Source organism: Mytilus edulis, chromosome 8, assembly GCF_963676685.1.
Source record: "Mytilus edulis chromosome 8, xbMytEdul2.2, whole genome shotgun sequence".
In the NCBI taxonomy this organism is placed as follows: Eukaryota; Metazoa; Mollusca; class Bivalvia; order Mytilida; family Mytilidae; genus Mytilus; species Mytilus edulis.
Genome location: NC_092351.1, coordinates 22,168,766 through 22,184,581, shown reverse-complemented (window position 1 = coordinate 22,184,581; position 15,816 = coordinate 22,168,766). Strand labels below are relative to the sequence as shown.

Here is a 15,816-nt window from a genome sequence, read left to right as displayed (position 1 = left end):
TCTCCACATCATACAAAGCTTGTAAATAATGTATATGAGATGAATTATAAATAACCTTTTATTTCTGACAATCGTTTCATTTTTTAATCTAATTGTATCGCTATTAGTAAATTGAATTTTATCAGCAAGACCCTTTTAACTTGTAATTCCCGACAAACTTTTTATAGTAAAGCAAAATATATATCTTCCTCCTTTTCGGATCTAAATGGGGAAACATTGCATTTTATTAAGTTTTATGTCAATTGGTCTCTGGTAGAGAGTTGTCTCATTGGCACTCATCATACCGTATATATCTTCTCATTTCATATAGATTTATGCATTACCCAAATACGATATATTTTGTTGTTTGTTGCTTACGTTACTTTCAGTGGGAAATATTTCATGCATATTCAGTACAACTAATCATTAAGAAGTATCCATATTGATATGCAAAACAAAAATTACAAGCAAAATAAAAAAAACTTATCCCAAATAATCATTAATCGCCGTAAAACGAAAGAAATTGACGTTACCATTTGAGACGCAATATCGTGCTTAACGTCTTTACATTTTGTTAGGTATTGTCACTATATATAGCTTAATCATAGTTCTTTTTTAAGATTCTAAAGTAAAGAAAGATCCAAGATTTATTTCTTTTCTATCAAATCTATTTCTAGTGGTTGTCTAAAACAACTCCCTTGTCTAGACTCAACTTTCCTACATATTGTATAAATTGTTAATTAATGTGTTCCCGTCCTGGATACTGCATGACACAACTGCCATTGGACGTTAAGCAAGAAGCAGTCAATCAACTATGTGTAAGAATTGTAATTTTAGAAATGGCCCTACGTTTTTGTGAAGACATATTTTTATATAGCTATAGATCATGCATAACCTGTTGGGGTTGTATGTGCTATAATAAACATACGAATGTCATATATCACGTTTTAAATACGTTAACATATCTTCTTCTTCCACGAGTTTTAACCACTTATATGTCTCTCACTTATATGTCTCTGTTTTAACTAACAAGTTAAGCGAGTCACAAATGCATATTAATAACCAAAGAAAACATCACGAAGTTAGTCGTACAAATACATTCGATCTGTAGTCCGATCATAGTGTTTTGTAAATTTAAAGTACCAAAAGAGCAGAAAAATGCTAATTAACTTCAGCCTATGAATAATCTTTTCACTTCTAATCTGAAAGCAAATATCGGTAAACTTTGGTCCAATCATCAGCAAAGAAAAGATGAAGGCAATATCTTTAGTTTTACAAGTGTAGTAATGTTGTATTTGTGCCATCAGCTGCAAACCTTTAACATTCATTTTTAATTAATAGGAATATAATGCAAAATGTAAACATTTATTTGTTACTGTGTAAACACAATTTCACGACTCTTGACCATACCTTATTACAAAGTTAATTTGAAGGGGGTTTCTAAGTAGCCATTATTAAATCAGATATTTCTAGTTAGAGGAATGCTATTAAGACTAAATTATATATGAACTGGTTAAGATATAGACAAAAACCCCGATTAATGTACTAGTATTCACAAATTTTATAAGTTTTGGACGACCGAAAACGTGATATATTGTATATACACTTGTCTTTGATGCTCACTGTAAATTGTCCTCATTAAGTCTATTGATATTGTTTGTTTAATGTTATTGCAGTTTCATAACCACAATCCCACCTCTATTAATTTATTTTCAAACAGGGACATGGGCCTTTTTAATTATATGAGAAGAATGAGAATAAAACCCAGCATAATTCTTCAAATTTATGTTCCGTTATGCATATGATGTATTCCTTTTAATGAACTTGTTAATGACCTCAACTGAAATAAAATTTACAACATATAAGGTTACATTGCTGCTTATCTTAATTTGCATCATGAAAATGTCAATGAATCGCCCAATGAGATTTTGTATTTGGTATTTGTGACCGATGGTCAATAGTTGAAATGCCCTAATACAATGACCTCTAGATATACATTGCAGTAAACATGTGCAGTTCAGTTGCAATCGCATTAACGATTACTAATATTTCTTTCCTTTTTATTCAGTCTATTTCACTACATAGCTTTAAATAGCTTCATAAATTCTCCATACGCACTGCCCTAACTCTCATATTTGAAGAAAACAAACAGAAATTGGTTTGTATTTCTAACATGTAGCTACACTCACTTCATAATCCATCATTTTTCAATATCAATATTACTCTTTCGATATATTTAAATCTCTACTTGTTTACATCAATTGCGTCAGAGCCCTCTTGTGTCAATTTATTTTCAAACAACCCTTAATGCCATTAAATATAGGAAATACCTTTTCCTAGACGACATTCTACTTCTTGATCCATGCATACCTTGGATGTGGCCAGCATAGTGTCTTTTTGTTGTTGGGATGTACAAATACCCGGCCACGTCCTCTTGTATTTTTGTCCATCTGATGAGTTAAGCCTTTTTCAAATAATTTTTAAAATTAGTTCGTTCTTATATTGTACTGTTATACCACTGTCCCAGGTTAGGAGGAGGGTTAGGATCCCGCTAACATGTTTAACCCCGCCTCATTATGTATGTATGCGCCTGTTCCAAGTCAGTGGTTGTCGTTTGTTTATGTGTTACATATTTGTTTTTTGTTCATTTTTTTTAATATAAATTAGGCCGTTAGTTTTCTCGTTTAAATTGTTTTACATTGTCATTTAGGGGCCTTTTATAGCGGACTACGCGGTATGGGCTTTGCTGTTTGTTAAAGGCCGTACGGTGACCTACAGTTGTTTTAAAATTTCTGTGTCATTTTTGTCTCTTGTGGAGCGTTGTCTCATTGGCAATCATACCACATCTTCTTTTTGATATACACTAATAATAAGTAAGTACACTGCATGATCATAAGTACGTACACTGATCATAAGTATACGTACACTGGGAAGTACACAGTAGTTTAACATTCTGCAGACTAAGGTGGTAAAAGCAAGAATACTAACAAATTGTATAACTTCGAAAAGTTAAAAGCTGTGCAAAATACTTCGGAATTCATGTTAAAGTTCCATCAGGAAAGATAGCGATATTTCAAGAAGAATATAACCTTTAAAACGGCGAATACGGATCGAGACTAGATGATTCATCGCATATTTTTCGAGAAAAAAATCCCTTTTTTTCGAGTTGTTGACATTGATTCATTATATATAAAACTTCATCACATCATTGGTCCGCATCAATACAACTTTGTGACATATTGTCCAGCTATATATATTGACTAAATACATCTTTATTAATAGTGGTAGGTCGTTATACTGTCAGTTTAGCCTGATAACCATTACAAGTGTGTAAATAATGCATAAATAAGAATAACTCTAATAAAACTGTAATTACGTCGGCAAATAAATAACTAAAGAAAATCTTATTTAATATGGTAACAGATGAAAAGTGAAAAAAGTTCATTTTACAAATGACTGCAGAATGCTTTTAGTGTACTGGAAAAAAATGCTATCAGCATGGAAGTAAGTAAATTGTCTATTTTTAGTAATTATTTTATCTTCAAAATGTTAAGATTCGCCTTGCAAAACCTGTGGCGCTCCTGGTTGAGGTTTGAAAAAAGACATTGTCGATTGGCGGGCACAATGATTTGGACGTTTTTTCCAAATGTTTTTATATCTTCCAAATCGTTTGTTATATAGATATATGATATGCCCGTGTCTGTTGTGACGTTTTTCCTTTCGAGGAACGTGATCTTTAACAACTGGTAAATTTTGAAGTCCAACATTTTGATATCACAAATTACATATATCTTCATAAAAACACATGTATGGTTTGGGTATTTGGCTGTATCTACAGAATCGTTATTTATACATAGGGATCCGGCTCACATCCCAATTTTTACAGCGTTGTAATTTGGAGTCCGTAAATTTATATTATCTATTTTAACACACTAACGCATAACTTATATGTATAATTGATATATGTATGAACACTTATTGTCCTGCATTCGTTTCTTTTTTCTGTTCTGGTATTTAAACATATAATTTGTTTGAAATGTACTTCAAAATAGGATGGTTATGTCAGTGGGTTTGTTTCAACCATGTTTTGAAAATCTTCTTACAAAGACTGGGAATTCAAAAACAATCACAATGAATATATTCATAGTCAATACGAATCCCCTTTACCCCAAATTATATCGCAGAACACAAATAATCGACTAATTGATACACATTCACAACTGAAGTAACTCGATATATATATAGAGTTTTATAGACTGGTATGATCCATATTAATCGACTAAAATATCTCGATATAAATCGACTTAAATGAAGCGATACACAACGACGATATAGCTAGATAAATATAAATCTGAAAATTATTAGTTTTCATATGACAATACTCAATAATTTTGTCAGTTTAAGAGGTAACATATTTCAGGTATTATTTTATAATTTCATTGATAGTTTTTATATGTAAAATGTTCTTGATTATGTTAAAATTGTCTGAACTTGACCTTAATGTTTCATGAATGAGGCTAACTTAATTGTATGCTATGGTCCAGATCTATGCAACAGCAGGTTATAGAAAAATACAATCTTGCATATTAACGAAGTTTCATGTAAAAGAAGGTCATCTTAACCTACAATTGGTATTATTAATTTTAATATTAATGATAATAGCTTAAGATCTTTATCCGTCTTTTCTGTAACAACATACACATAAGTTGTTACATTTGAAAGCTTCATTACTTATTTTGTTCTAATGGATAATGCACTCGATTTTAAACATATGTTTTTTAAAATATATTTTTTTACATTTCAGGATAATCGGATTATTCGTAATTGTGATTTTTGTTATAATACATAAATCAAATATAAATGTCAACTCGAAATTACAGTGGACATCTCATAATTTGGACGGATTAGAAAAGAGGGCAATGACATCAAAAGCTTTTAAAGCAATACCAGATCGATATTTTGTTAGAAAATCGTACACAGATGATATGCCGAATGAAATGACAAAGAATACGTGCAAAAAACAAAGAAATGTGATATTCGTAAAAGTTCACAAAACAGGAAGTACAACAGCATGGGGAATTTTTACAAGATTTGTGCAAGCCAATAATTTAAATATGGTTCTTCCAAAGCGAGACAACGGCTCTATGTTTAATTATCTTTCATCTAAATATCTAAAGTTGAAAGAAACAGTACTTCAATTACCGAAAAATATGTCTTATAACATTCTTTGCAACCATGCAATTTATAATAAACAAGATTTTGAAAAGATTATGCCGAATGACACAGTTCGCATCGGAATACTTCGTGATCCATTATCAGTGTTCAAGTCTGCGTTTTATCACTTTAGCTTTAATAGACTTGTTATGAGGAAATTTCCAAATGTAAAACGGAGTTTGCGTTTACACGAGTTTATAGTGAAAAAGATTTATCAGCAGTATGCTATAGGGCGGTCTTTCACAAATGGCATGTCGTATGATTTCGGTATTCCCAAATCGAAAACATCAAATACTTCGTTTGTTCTAGAATACATCCGGGAACTTGATAAGGATTTCAAACTTGTAATCATAGCCGAACTTTTCGACGAATCTCTGGTTTTGATGAGAAGATATTTATGCTGGGATATACAAGACATATTATATCAACCGGTTAACAAAGGGGTATGGCGGAATAACGTCAAACCAAATCTGACAAGAGAAGACATAGATATTGTCAGAAATCTGAACAATGCTGATAATTTACTGTACCACTTCTTCAAAACACGTCTCGAAAATCAAATAATTCAACAGAATGATTCTTTTCATACTGAAGTACGACATTTTAAGAAAATTATAGCTAGTGTGCACAAATTTTGCAGAAATACTAAAAAACGTTCCTGCATAATAGAAAAATCCGAATGGAACTCTGAGTTTGTATTGACTCGTCAATTCTGTGACCAATTAGTGACATCGGAACTGGATGTGCTGAGAAAAATGATAAAGAAAGCAAAACAAACCTTAGTACAAAAAAACCAAATTTGGGAAAGGTAAACAAAATTTAACTTAGACGAGATACAGTTTGAAAAATTATCGATTGTTTGAATATATATGGTGCAAAGGAAACCACAAACTGCTGTAATACTGCGCAATGATGTTTATTCAACCGGTAGACTTTGATATCCTAAAAGCAAAGCAAGAAAATAATCAAAGGGATATTATCATACGGTATAATGGATTTTATGTTTTTCAATGATGCCGATTGCTTAAACGCTCATTTGCATGTGAGATCTACTAGTCTTCCAACAGCAGATATCGCAATCGAACTTGATTTATAAAACAAAACAAGAGTCACAATCAAAATGTGTTTAAAATTTGAAACGCAAGGCACAAGGCCGACGGATGACAAAAGTAGGATGACTTCGGCACTTGCCGTGAAAACAAGACGATATATTAAACTCACCGATTACGTATACGAATATAAGGACACTTCAATGTTAAGTTAAATGCTTATTTGTGTTGTTGTCACAGGCACTTGTTTCTTACAAATATCCATATACTTGATTTAAAGCATTAAGGTATGCATTTCTTTTTTAAAGATAAATGTCTGCGGTTGTTGTGATGTTTTTCCACTATAACTCACCGAATACTAAACGGCGTGCACAAAGTTGACGGCAACTGTAAAATGCGCGTTTTAACAAGTTTTATACAACCGTTTTTAAAATATTTCTGAATAAGAATAAGAATAAGAAATTTTTTATGAGATAAATGATGAATGCATGCCATTAAAATCCACATTACTAGTAAGGTAAATTAAAATTTAATCTATAAACGATGAAACAGACATATAGAAAACGGCAAAAAATACGGTGTAACTTGTAACATTAAATAAGCATAAATAAGAGTTTTTGACCTAAAACCTATACAAATTCAACATATTTTCCTGCATTTTCGTATAATAGAACTGTTCGGATTCGGATTCGGACATCACACTAAATTCATGGCAAAAAAAATCAAAAAAGATCATGGTAGATAAGTCTGGAATGATCTTCGTTATGTGTAAGAAGTAGTAATTTGGAAGGACTAATAATCGAAATGGAAGAATCGGTAAGAAAAATATGTAATTGCAATCTTTTTATTTTCAAAATAACTTGCTATTCCAAATGTGCATAACCAGAGGTTTAAAATTATCTGAAAAATATGAATGATTCGGTAGTCCAGACTGAACACCTGATTTTTTTTAATGTCCAGCTATTATGTTACAATCTAAAGAAATGACGTTTTGAACGCTATTTTCTGAAAGGGGTCCACGACATAGTCGCTAATCATTTCAATTTCTCTGCTCTGAGCACATATTTATCTATATTTCCAGAATGTGCATTAGCTGCACTTTTTTGTTCGAAAGAAAAAAGAAATATGTTGAACGTAAATATTTGAAGTTATGTGGTAAACTAAGTGTCCAGTTTTTTTGTTACGCGCTGGTTTTCTGGGGGAAAATGCCGACGTCGTAAATGATTTTAGTACTTTGAAGACGTTACGTTTGTGGACTCAGCTTTGTGCACGCCGTCTTTATTAAACTTTCTTAATACATGTATTTTAAAGTAAATTCTGAATTTTAATATTAATCAACATCATTCTGAATTTTAATATTAATCAATATCATTCTGAATTTCTTAATATTGTTCAATATCATTCTGAATTTTAAAACAATAAGGTATTTACAAAAACTAATTATATATGCTTTATATACTGATAGGGATTTTTTTTTATCTACAATGTAGATGAACTGTATGATTGTTCTGTTAGAAAAATGAATGTAATTGTCTACTATGTAGACTGATGTCAAAACAATTCTGTTTATGTACTTATCAGTTAAATTTAAATATATTTAATTTTTGATTAGTAAAATTGACAGATTTTGATATTGTTACTTTTATATACCATGCCATACAGTAGGTGTCCAACTCCGTATTTACTGTTCCCCCCCGGGTTATTTGACTGTTCTGTTCAAGTATACATGTAAGTGGATAATAGATTGAACTACAACCTAGATGCTTGACTAGTGTATTGCCCATAACACCAGAAGGTTTCAACGGCTATTGGTACTTTACGGAACGGAACGGAACGGAACGGAACGGAAAAGAATTTCATTTAAGGTATCCAAAGGGGGCATTTATCAAAATTTCGAAAAATCTTTAAAACAAAACAAACTTTAAAATTTCTGTGTTTTACGGTTTTCCATATACAAATAACACAAATGTATACTAAATCTCATCTTCACAGGTGAAATGTGTAATAATGTATAACATCGGGAAATACTCTGTAGATGAATATGTCGGATTGTCCTGATAAATTATCATGAAATTAACGCATTTGCAAGTCATGCATTATGATATCTAGACTGACCTCACGTCGTCCTTGATTAGAGACAGTGATCAAGTTGAATCTGATTTAAACTTATTAATTTATTTTTCCGTTCCGTTCCGTTCCGCAAAGTACCAATTGCTCTGAGGAATTGGTATTTAACGGAAAAAACGGAAACAGACATCTTTAATGTAATTAAAACTGTATGATAACAAAAATTGTCTGACACCTCTTTTTGCATGAGTGGTATGTGTTTTAGATAGCATTTTCGACTTGATCAATAATAAAAAATTTAACACAAAGACAGGTTACACAAAAAGTCTTTCGCCTTCCATCGGTAATTATATTTTAAAAAAGAGGCCTTCAACAGCCCGTTCCGACGATGATTAGAGACAGTGATCAAGTTGAATCTTTATTAAATCTTTTAATTTATTTTTCCGTTCCGTTCCGTTCCGCAAAGTACCAATTGCTCTGAGGAATTGGTATTTAACGGAAAAAACGGAAACAGACATCTTTAATGTAATAAAAGCAGTATGATAACAAAAATTTTCTGACACTCTTTTTGCATGAGTGGTATGTGTTTTAGATAGCATTTTCGACTTGATCAATAATAAAAAATTTAACACAGAGGCAGGTTACACAAAAAGTCTTTCTCCTTCCATCGGTAATTATATTTTAAAAAAGAGGCCTTCAACAGCCCGTTCCGACGATGATTAGAGACAGTGATCAAGTTGAATCTGATTTAAACTTTTTAATTTATTTTTCCGTTCCGTTCCGTTTCGCAAAGTACCAATTGCTCTGAGGAATTGGTATTTAACGGAAAAAACGGAAACAGACATCTTTAATGTAATTAAAGCAGTATGATAACAAAAATTGTCTGACACCTCTTTTTGCATGAGTGGTATGTGTTTTAGATAGCATTTTCGACTTGATCAATAATACAAAATTTAACACAAAGGCAGGTTACACAAAAAGTCTTTCTCCTTCCATCGGTAATTATATTTTAAAAAAGAGGCCTTCAACAGTCCGTTCCGACGATGATTAGAGACAGTGATCAAGTTGAATCTGATTTAAACTTTTTAATTTATTTTTCCGTTCCGTTCCGTTCCGCAAAGTACCAATTGCTCTGAGGAATTGGTATTTAACGGAAAAAACGGAAAAAGACATCTTTAATGTAATTAAAGCAGTATGATAACAAAAATTGTCTGACACCTCTTTTTGCATGAGTGGTATGTGTTTTAGATAGCATTTTCGACTTGATCAATAATACAAAATTTAACACAAAGGCAGGTTACACAAAAAGTCTTTCTCCTTCCATCGGTAATTATATTTAAAAAAAGAGGCCTTCAACAGCCCGTTCCGACGATGATTAGAGACAGTGATCAAGTTGAATCTGATTTAAACTTTTTAATTTATTTTTCCGTTCCGTTCCGTTCCGCAAAGTACCAATTGCTCTGAGGAATTGGTATTTAACGGAAAAAACGGAAACAGACATCTTTAATGTAATAAAAGCAGTATGATAACAAAAATTGTCTGACACTCTTTTTGCATGAGTGGTATGTGTTTTAGATAGCATTTTCGACTTGCTCAATAATAAAAAATTTAACACAGAGGCAGGTTACACAAAAAGTCTTTCTCCTTCCATCGGTAATTATATTTTAAAAAAGAGGCCTTCAACAGCCCGTTCCGACGATGATTAGAGACAGTGATCAAGTTGAATCTGATTTAAACTTTTAAATTTATTTTTCCGTTCCGTTCCGTTCCGCAAAGTACCAATTGCTCTGAGGAATTGGTATTTAACGGAATCAACGGAAACAGACATCTATAATGTAATAAAAGCAGTATGATAAAAACAAGTCAGACCCTTCTTTTTTGAATGAGTGGTAAGTGTTTTAGATAGCATTTCGACTGGATCAATATTTAAATAAACAGCTGCGCCATGAGCGCATGATACGCCCGTCGTCTTGTGAAAAAACATAAATCTTTTTTGAATAACACAGGGTTGTACAGGATGTCATGCTTAGTATATCCTGACTCATTCCTTATTCCCGCTCAATAGGAAGATTGTACAAGATGTATTTGGAAACCCGACGCAACATTAGCCTGTTAAGTTTTAAGCAATAGAGATACAGCGCAACATGTGAAAAAAAACCTCTTTTTTTACAAAATCTCAATAACTCGAAAATATAAAAATGAATCATCACCAAAAAGTATACAGATCTTTAGATTAATATAACAAAGAAGTGTGTAAAGTTTTAAGCAATAATCATAAATCGTTTTTGAGATATGGTGCGACATGTAAACCCCCCTTTTTTTTTTTACAAAATACTCAATAACTCAAAAATGACATTTTGAATCATCACCAAAAAGTATACAGATATATTAAGATTAATATAACTAAGAAGCCTTTGAAGTTTTAAGCCATAATCAAGAATCGTTTTTGAGATACGGTGCGACATGTGAAAAAAACACACCCCTGTTTTAGTTACAAAGTGCCATAACTCAAAAAGTTGTAATCTTATTTTCACAAAAAAGTATACAGATCATTTGACCATCATAAGAAACAACTATGTTAAGTTTCAAAAAATTTGGATAAGTCGTTCTCAAGTTACGGTGCGACATGTTTACACCAGACAGACGGACGGACGGACGGACGGACGGACACTGGACATTTGTATACCATAATACGTCCCGTCAAAATTGACGGACGTATAAAAAATAACACAAAGACAGGTTAGACAAAAGGTCTTTCTACTTCCATTGGTAATTATAAATTAAAAAAGGGGCCTTCCGAAGATGATAAGAAACAGTGATCCCCATTTCCATTCTCAATTTTATATTAGAAACAAGGTCTCATAAATATTAAAACATATGTTTAAAATATATCTTCATAAAAATATGAGCACTAAACACTGGTTTACACTATAATAAAAAAAATGTTTGCAAATTGTTAAAACATTTTCGGATTTATCAAAGCACTATAAAAAATGGTAACTCCTTAAAAGTCATAAAACCACAATAATAACTGCTGTTAATCAAAGTATTTATAAAAACTAAAAGTCTGTTCTGTTACAAAACCTATAGGCAAAGGTCTTACTATAATATCAGCGGGAAATTTCGGTTCTAGAGGTGCATTCCGTATTTAATCTGCAGGGGCGGATGCAGGAATTTTCGAAAGAGGGGGTGCTAACCCAGGTAACCCAGGGCAAAGGGGGGGTGCAAAACATATGTCCCGATACAAATGCATTGATCGGCAAAAATAAAGGGGGGGTGCACACCCCCGGAACCCCCACCCCCCTGGATCCGCCACTGAATCTGTTTTTTTTTTCTTCTCCTATCTCCTGATGACAGCTGGTGTGTCCGTAGATATTGTTTAAATTTTCTATATTTTCACTTTTTAATTAGTTTACCTGCACAATGGCGCAGAAGCAATATTTATTTTTTGGCGCAAATGAAAAACTACAACTTTTAAGAATTGGCGCAAAAGCAATGCGTACTTAAATATCAATCAAATTTGACCGTGCCCACAAAACGATTGTTCAAATTACGAATAGTTTCAGCTTAAAATCCATGGCACTCTAAAATGTAGATTTTTTAAATCACATAAATTCCATATCGATATACGTATATTTGGATCTATGCAATATGTTTATCTGGACATCAGCATGCTAGCTGTAATGACTCCCATCTATTCTTTGCGGGCATTAAATAATGGACTTCATTAAAGATAACCGTTTTATTTATTGTCATATAATCCACTCTATTAACACAATGTAGCATGAATAACAAAGGTATGCTGGTGTTCAATGAATGATTACAAATGATGACAGGTAAGTATAACTCCAAACTGAACGTGAACATCAAACGGTAAAAAGCTGAAAGAACAAATAAAAACTCAATATAAAACCTATCAATCAAAAAGATTTGCCAAAACATACAAAAATACAAAGTTGGCTTATGACACTAATTGTGTTCCATACATTCACATAAAAAAAATACAAGTATTAACAATATATCAAGTTTGTAACATAACTGTGAGTCAAAACTGGTGTGTTTAGCTTTTAATGTGTTGAAAACTCGACAAGTATCAAACATTATGTATGCAAATTATGACACGAATTGCTTTCCATACTTTAAAAATAACGAAATGAGGGGGGTGCTATGAATCATACAAAAATTACCAAAAAGGGTATTTGAATGTTTATAGAACATTTTTATAGTGTAAATGTTGTATCTGTGTGTTTACAAGTAATAACAAACGGTTGTGAAACAATAAAACAAATAATCTGGTGAAGTGGCATATTTGTCATCATTGTCATTTATCCAACGTTTTATACGTCATCAAAACACAATACATGTTATATATGTTTACAATAAACAGTTCTTCAAATTGTCAATATGCTATAAACGTACACTGTGCCGGAATCTGGCAGATATATCAATAAATGATGCTGAATCATCAACGTGAGCATGTAAATAAGGGGAAATTACAAAAGAGGGGAAAGTAACAAAGAAGATAGTAAATGTAAGTCAACTTTCGGAAACATCATGAAATAATTACGGACGAGTCAGTACACTAGCTTAGTTCCGTCATTTCAATAACATGGATGGCAATATGTTTGATTGATCTAACCATACGTTAACCAGTGTCCTTTGAATACAGTGATCATGCATGATGTGAACATTTTTTTCTATAGACATAGGTAGATTTGATTAATCCAAATAATATAGGTATAAAGCATACCGGTGTCCATGCAATTCATAATGCAATACAACAATATATAGAAATAAATTATGTTTTTTTTATGAAATGTATGTGCTTATGCAACATTATCAAACTGCTGTAATGCATTAGTTATAAACTTTGAAAGAACCGATGACTTTTCATTCGTTTTTAAACTCAAATGTACTTAAATAGCACATTTTAAACCGTAAGAAATTGGTTTATCTCTCGAAAAACCTGAACTGTTCTCGAAAAAACCCGAACTGCTCTCGAAAAAACTTGAACAGATGGAAATGAATATACCCTTAAAATTGCCTTTTAATTACAATAACTAAAACTTTTGTTATAGCATATGTAAATGTAAGGATATAAAGACATCATGTGTGCATGCTCTTTGAAATTTGCATTGGTATGTGTATAGAAATTGCTTTTTTCTATATTTTGGCATAAAAGCATTATTAGGCCAAATCAAACTTTTTTAACTGCAAAGTATGTATGGTTGGCAACATCCTTTCATCACAAATACTTACTTAACTTGTTTGATCTAGTAAATTTAGTTTAAGCATTTATTTTACGTGTTACAGGAAAACATGTCTGTTTGTTTACATTTTTAGTCATAATCTCTCGAAAAAAAACTGGACGCTCTCGAAAAAACCCGATCTCAACCGGACACTATACCTACGGTGGTAATACTGATACGTATTATTACATATCAGTAAAAAAAATCTACAAACAGTATGTTAATAAAGAGTTATGAAGTAAAATGTACATGGGACAAAATCACAAAAAATACATAGAATAATACAAATTATCAATGAACAGGTGTTATATGTCAGTTTGGTATGGTCAAGACGTTTGGTAAAGATAACATCCTTTTAAGAGAGTTATCTCGCCTTAACCAGTTATGGGGTTTTTCGTATTGCGGATTGCATTCCGTATTTGTATGATATGTTAGTTGATTTGTTCTCTTGATTTATTGTTACCATTCCATGTAGATGTGTTTTTGAAGAATAGAATTTATTAACTTGAATATTCGTTTATTATCTATGCCAGAAAGGAGCATTAAACAGGGCTTTACTTGACAGTGGATGTAGAGTCTGCAACAAAAAACGAATCATAGTATATTTTTAGCATTCTTTTAAACACATACAGTAGACGACTTTAGTTTTAATACCGATTTTGCCGCAAATACTAATATTCTCTTAGAAATCAAAGACGGTTACTTCGAAGTCGATAATAGGGCTATCTTAACTAGTTATCGTAAGTGTATACTAAGATAGCCGTTAAATTGTTAAGATAACCCACGAGGGGATTGCAGATACTCTCTTATCACCATCGTAATCTTCTTGTAAAGCGTTTTCTCTTAAATGAAACTTTTAAGATAGGTTTTCATGATACAGGGGCCCGCGGTAACAAGAAACTTCTCTTAAAGTCTTCGTAAGTCATAGTTTACGATTACACAAAGAATGCATTAAGGGTCCTTTTAAGAGTGTATCAAAAAGCATTCTATTTTCGTTCTTTTCTTTCCCATAACTTCGTTTGATAAAACCCTTAAAACATTCTTAGTCTAAGCGCACTTATTAATTTTCGGACTTATCCGACAACGTTTTCTTTGAAATTCTTTGATTTACATGTTAGTTTGTCCCGAAAAAATCTAGTGAAATGTTTGTATCGTAGGGCTATCATGACTAGCAGTGACACGGACAGTGAATTAAATGTATGCAATTACTTTTGCAAATAATCTTACATGTTTTCAATTTGTTTCTTAATCCGTTATAAATCAAGAGGACTTGAGCGGCCAAGCAATACACGTACAGTTTCATTCCCTGACATTCCTCATGTGTAAAATAAAGGTCATTTTCATTCTAAGATAGGTTGATGTGTGGGTAGAACCGCACTTACATTAAAATGTTTTTTCACAAGACGACGGGCGTATCATGCGCTCATGGCGCAGCTGTTTATTTAAATATTGATCCAGTCGAAATGCTATCTAAAACACTTACCACTCATTCAAAAAAGAAGGGTCTGACATTTTTTTTATCATACTGCTTTTATTACATTATAGATGTCTGTTTCCGTTGATTCCGTTAAATACCAATTCCTCAGAGCAATTGGTACTTTGCGGAACGGAACGGAACGGAAAAATAAATTTAAAAGTTTAAATCAGATTCAACTTGATCACTGTCTCTAATCATCGTCGGAACGGGCTGTTGAAGGCCTCTTTTTTAAAATATAATTACCGATGGAAGGAGAAAGACTTTTTGTGTAACCTGCCTTTGTGTTAATTTTTTTATTATTGATCAAGTCGAAAATGCTATCTAAAACACATACCACTCATGCAAAAAGAGGTGTCAGACATTTTTTTTTATCATACTGCTTTAATTACATTAAAGATGTCTGTTTCCGTTTTTTCCGTTAAATACCAATTCCTCAGAGCAATTGGTACTTGGCGGAACGGAACGGAACGGAAAAATAAATTAAAAAGTTTAAATCAGATTCAACTTGATCACTGTCTCTAATCATCGTCGGAACGGGCTGTTGAAGGCCTCTTTTTTAAAATATAATTACCGATGGAAGGAGAAAGACTTTTTGTGTAACCTGCCTTTGTGTTAATTTTTTATTATTGATCAAGTCGAAAATGCTATCTAAAACACATACCACTCATGCAAAAAGAGGTGTCAGACATTTTTTTTTATCATACTGCTTTAATTACATTAAAGATGTCTGTTTCCGTTTTTTCCGTTAAATACCAATTCCTCAGAGCAATTGGTACTTTGC

At 32.2% G+C, this 15,816-nt stretch overlaps 1 protein-coding gene and 1 long non-coding RNA gene across 2 annotated transcripts; one reads left to right on the top strand and one right to left on the bottom strand.

Moving 5' to 3' along the window:
* The first annotated feature begins 3,418 nt into the window (after positions 1-3,418).
* LOC139486938 (galactose-3-O-sulfotransferase 2-like) lies at positions 3,419-6,596 on the top strand. The gene is made up of 2 exons (XM_071271980.1): positions 3,419-3,483; positions 4,784-6,596. Exons 1-2 carry the CDS (start codon positions 3,443-3,445, stop codon positions 6,003-6,005), a joined length of 1,263 nt encoding a protein of 420 aa, XP_071128081.1. The 5' UTR covers positions 3,419-3,442; the 3' UTR covers positions 6,006-6,596.
* Positions 6,597-12,036: 5,440 nt separating this feature from the next.
* LOC139485077 (uncharacterized) lies at positions 12,037-13,267 on the bottom strand. Its single transcript, XR_011655249.1, has 2 exons — positions 12,729-13,267; positions 12,037-12,190 (listed from the first exon to the last, which is right to left on the bottom strand). It is a non-coding gene; the product is annotated as an uncharacterized lncRNA (long non-coding RNA).
* Between the last annotated feature and the right edge of the window lie 2,549 nt (positions 13,268-15,816).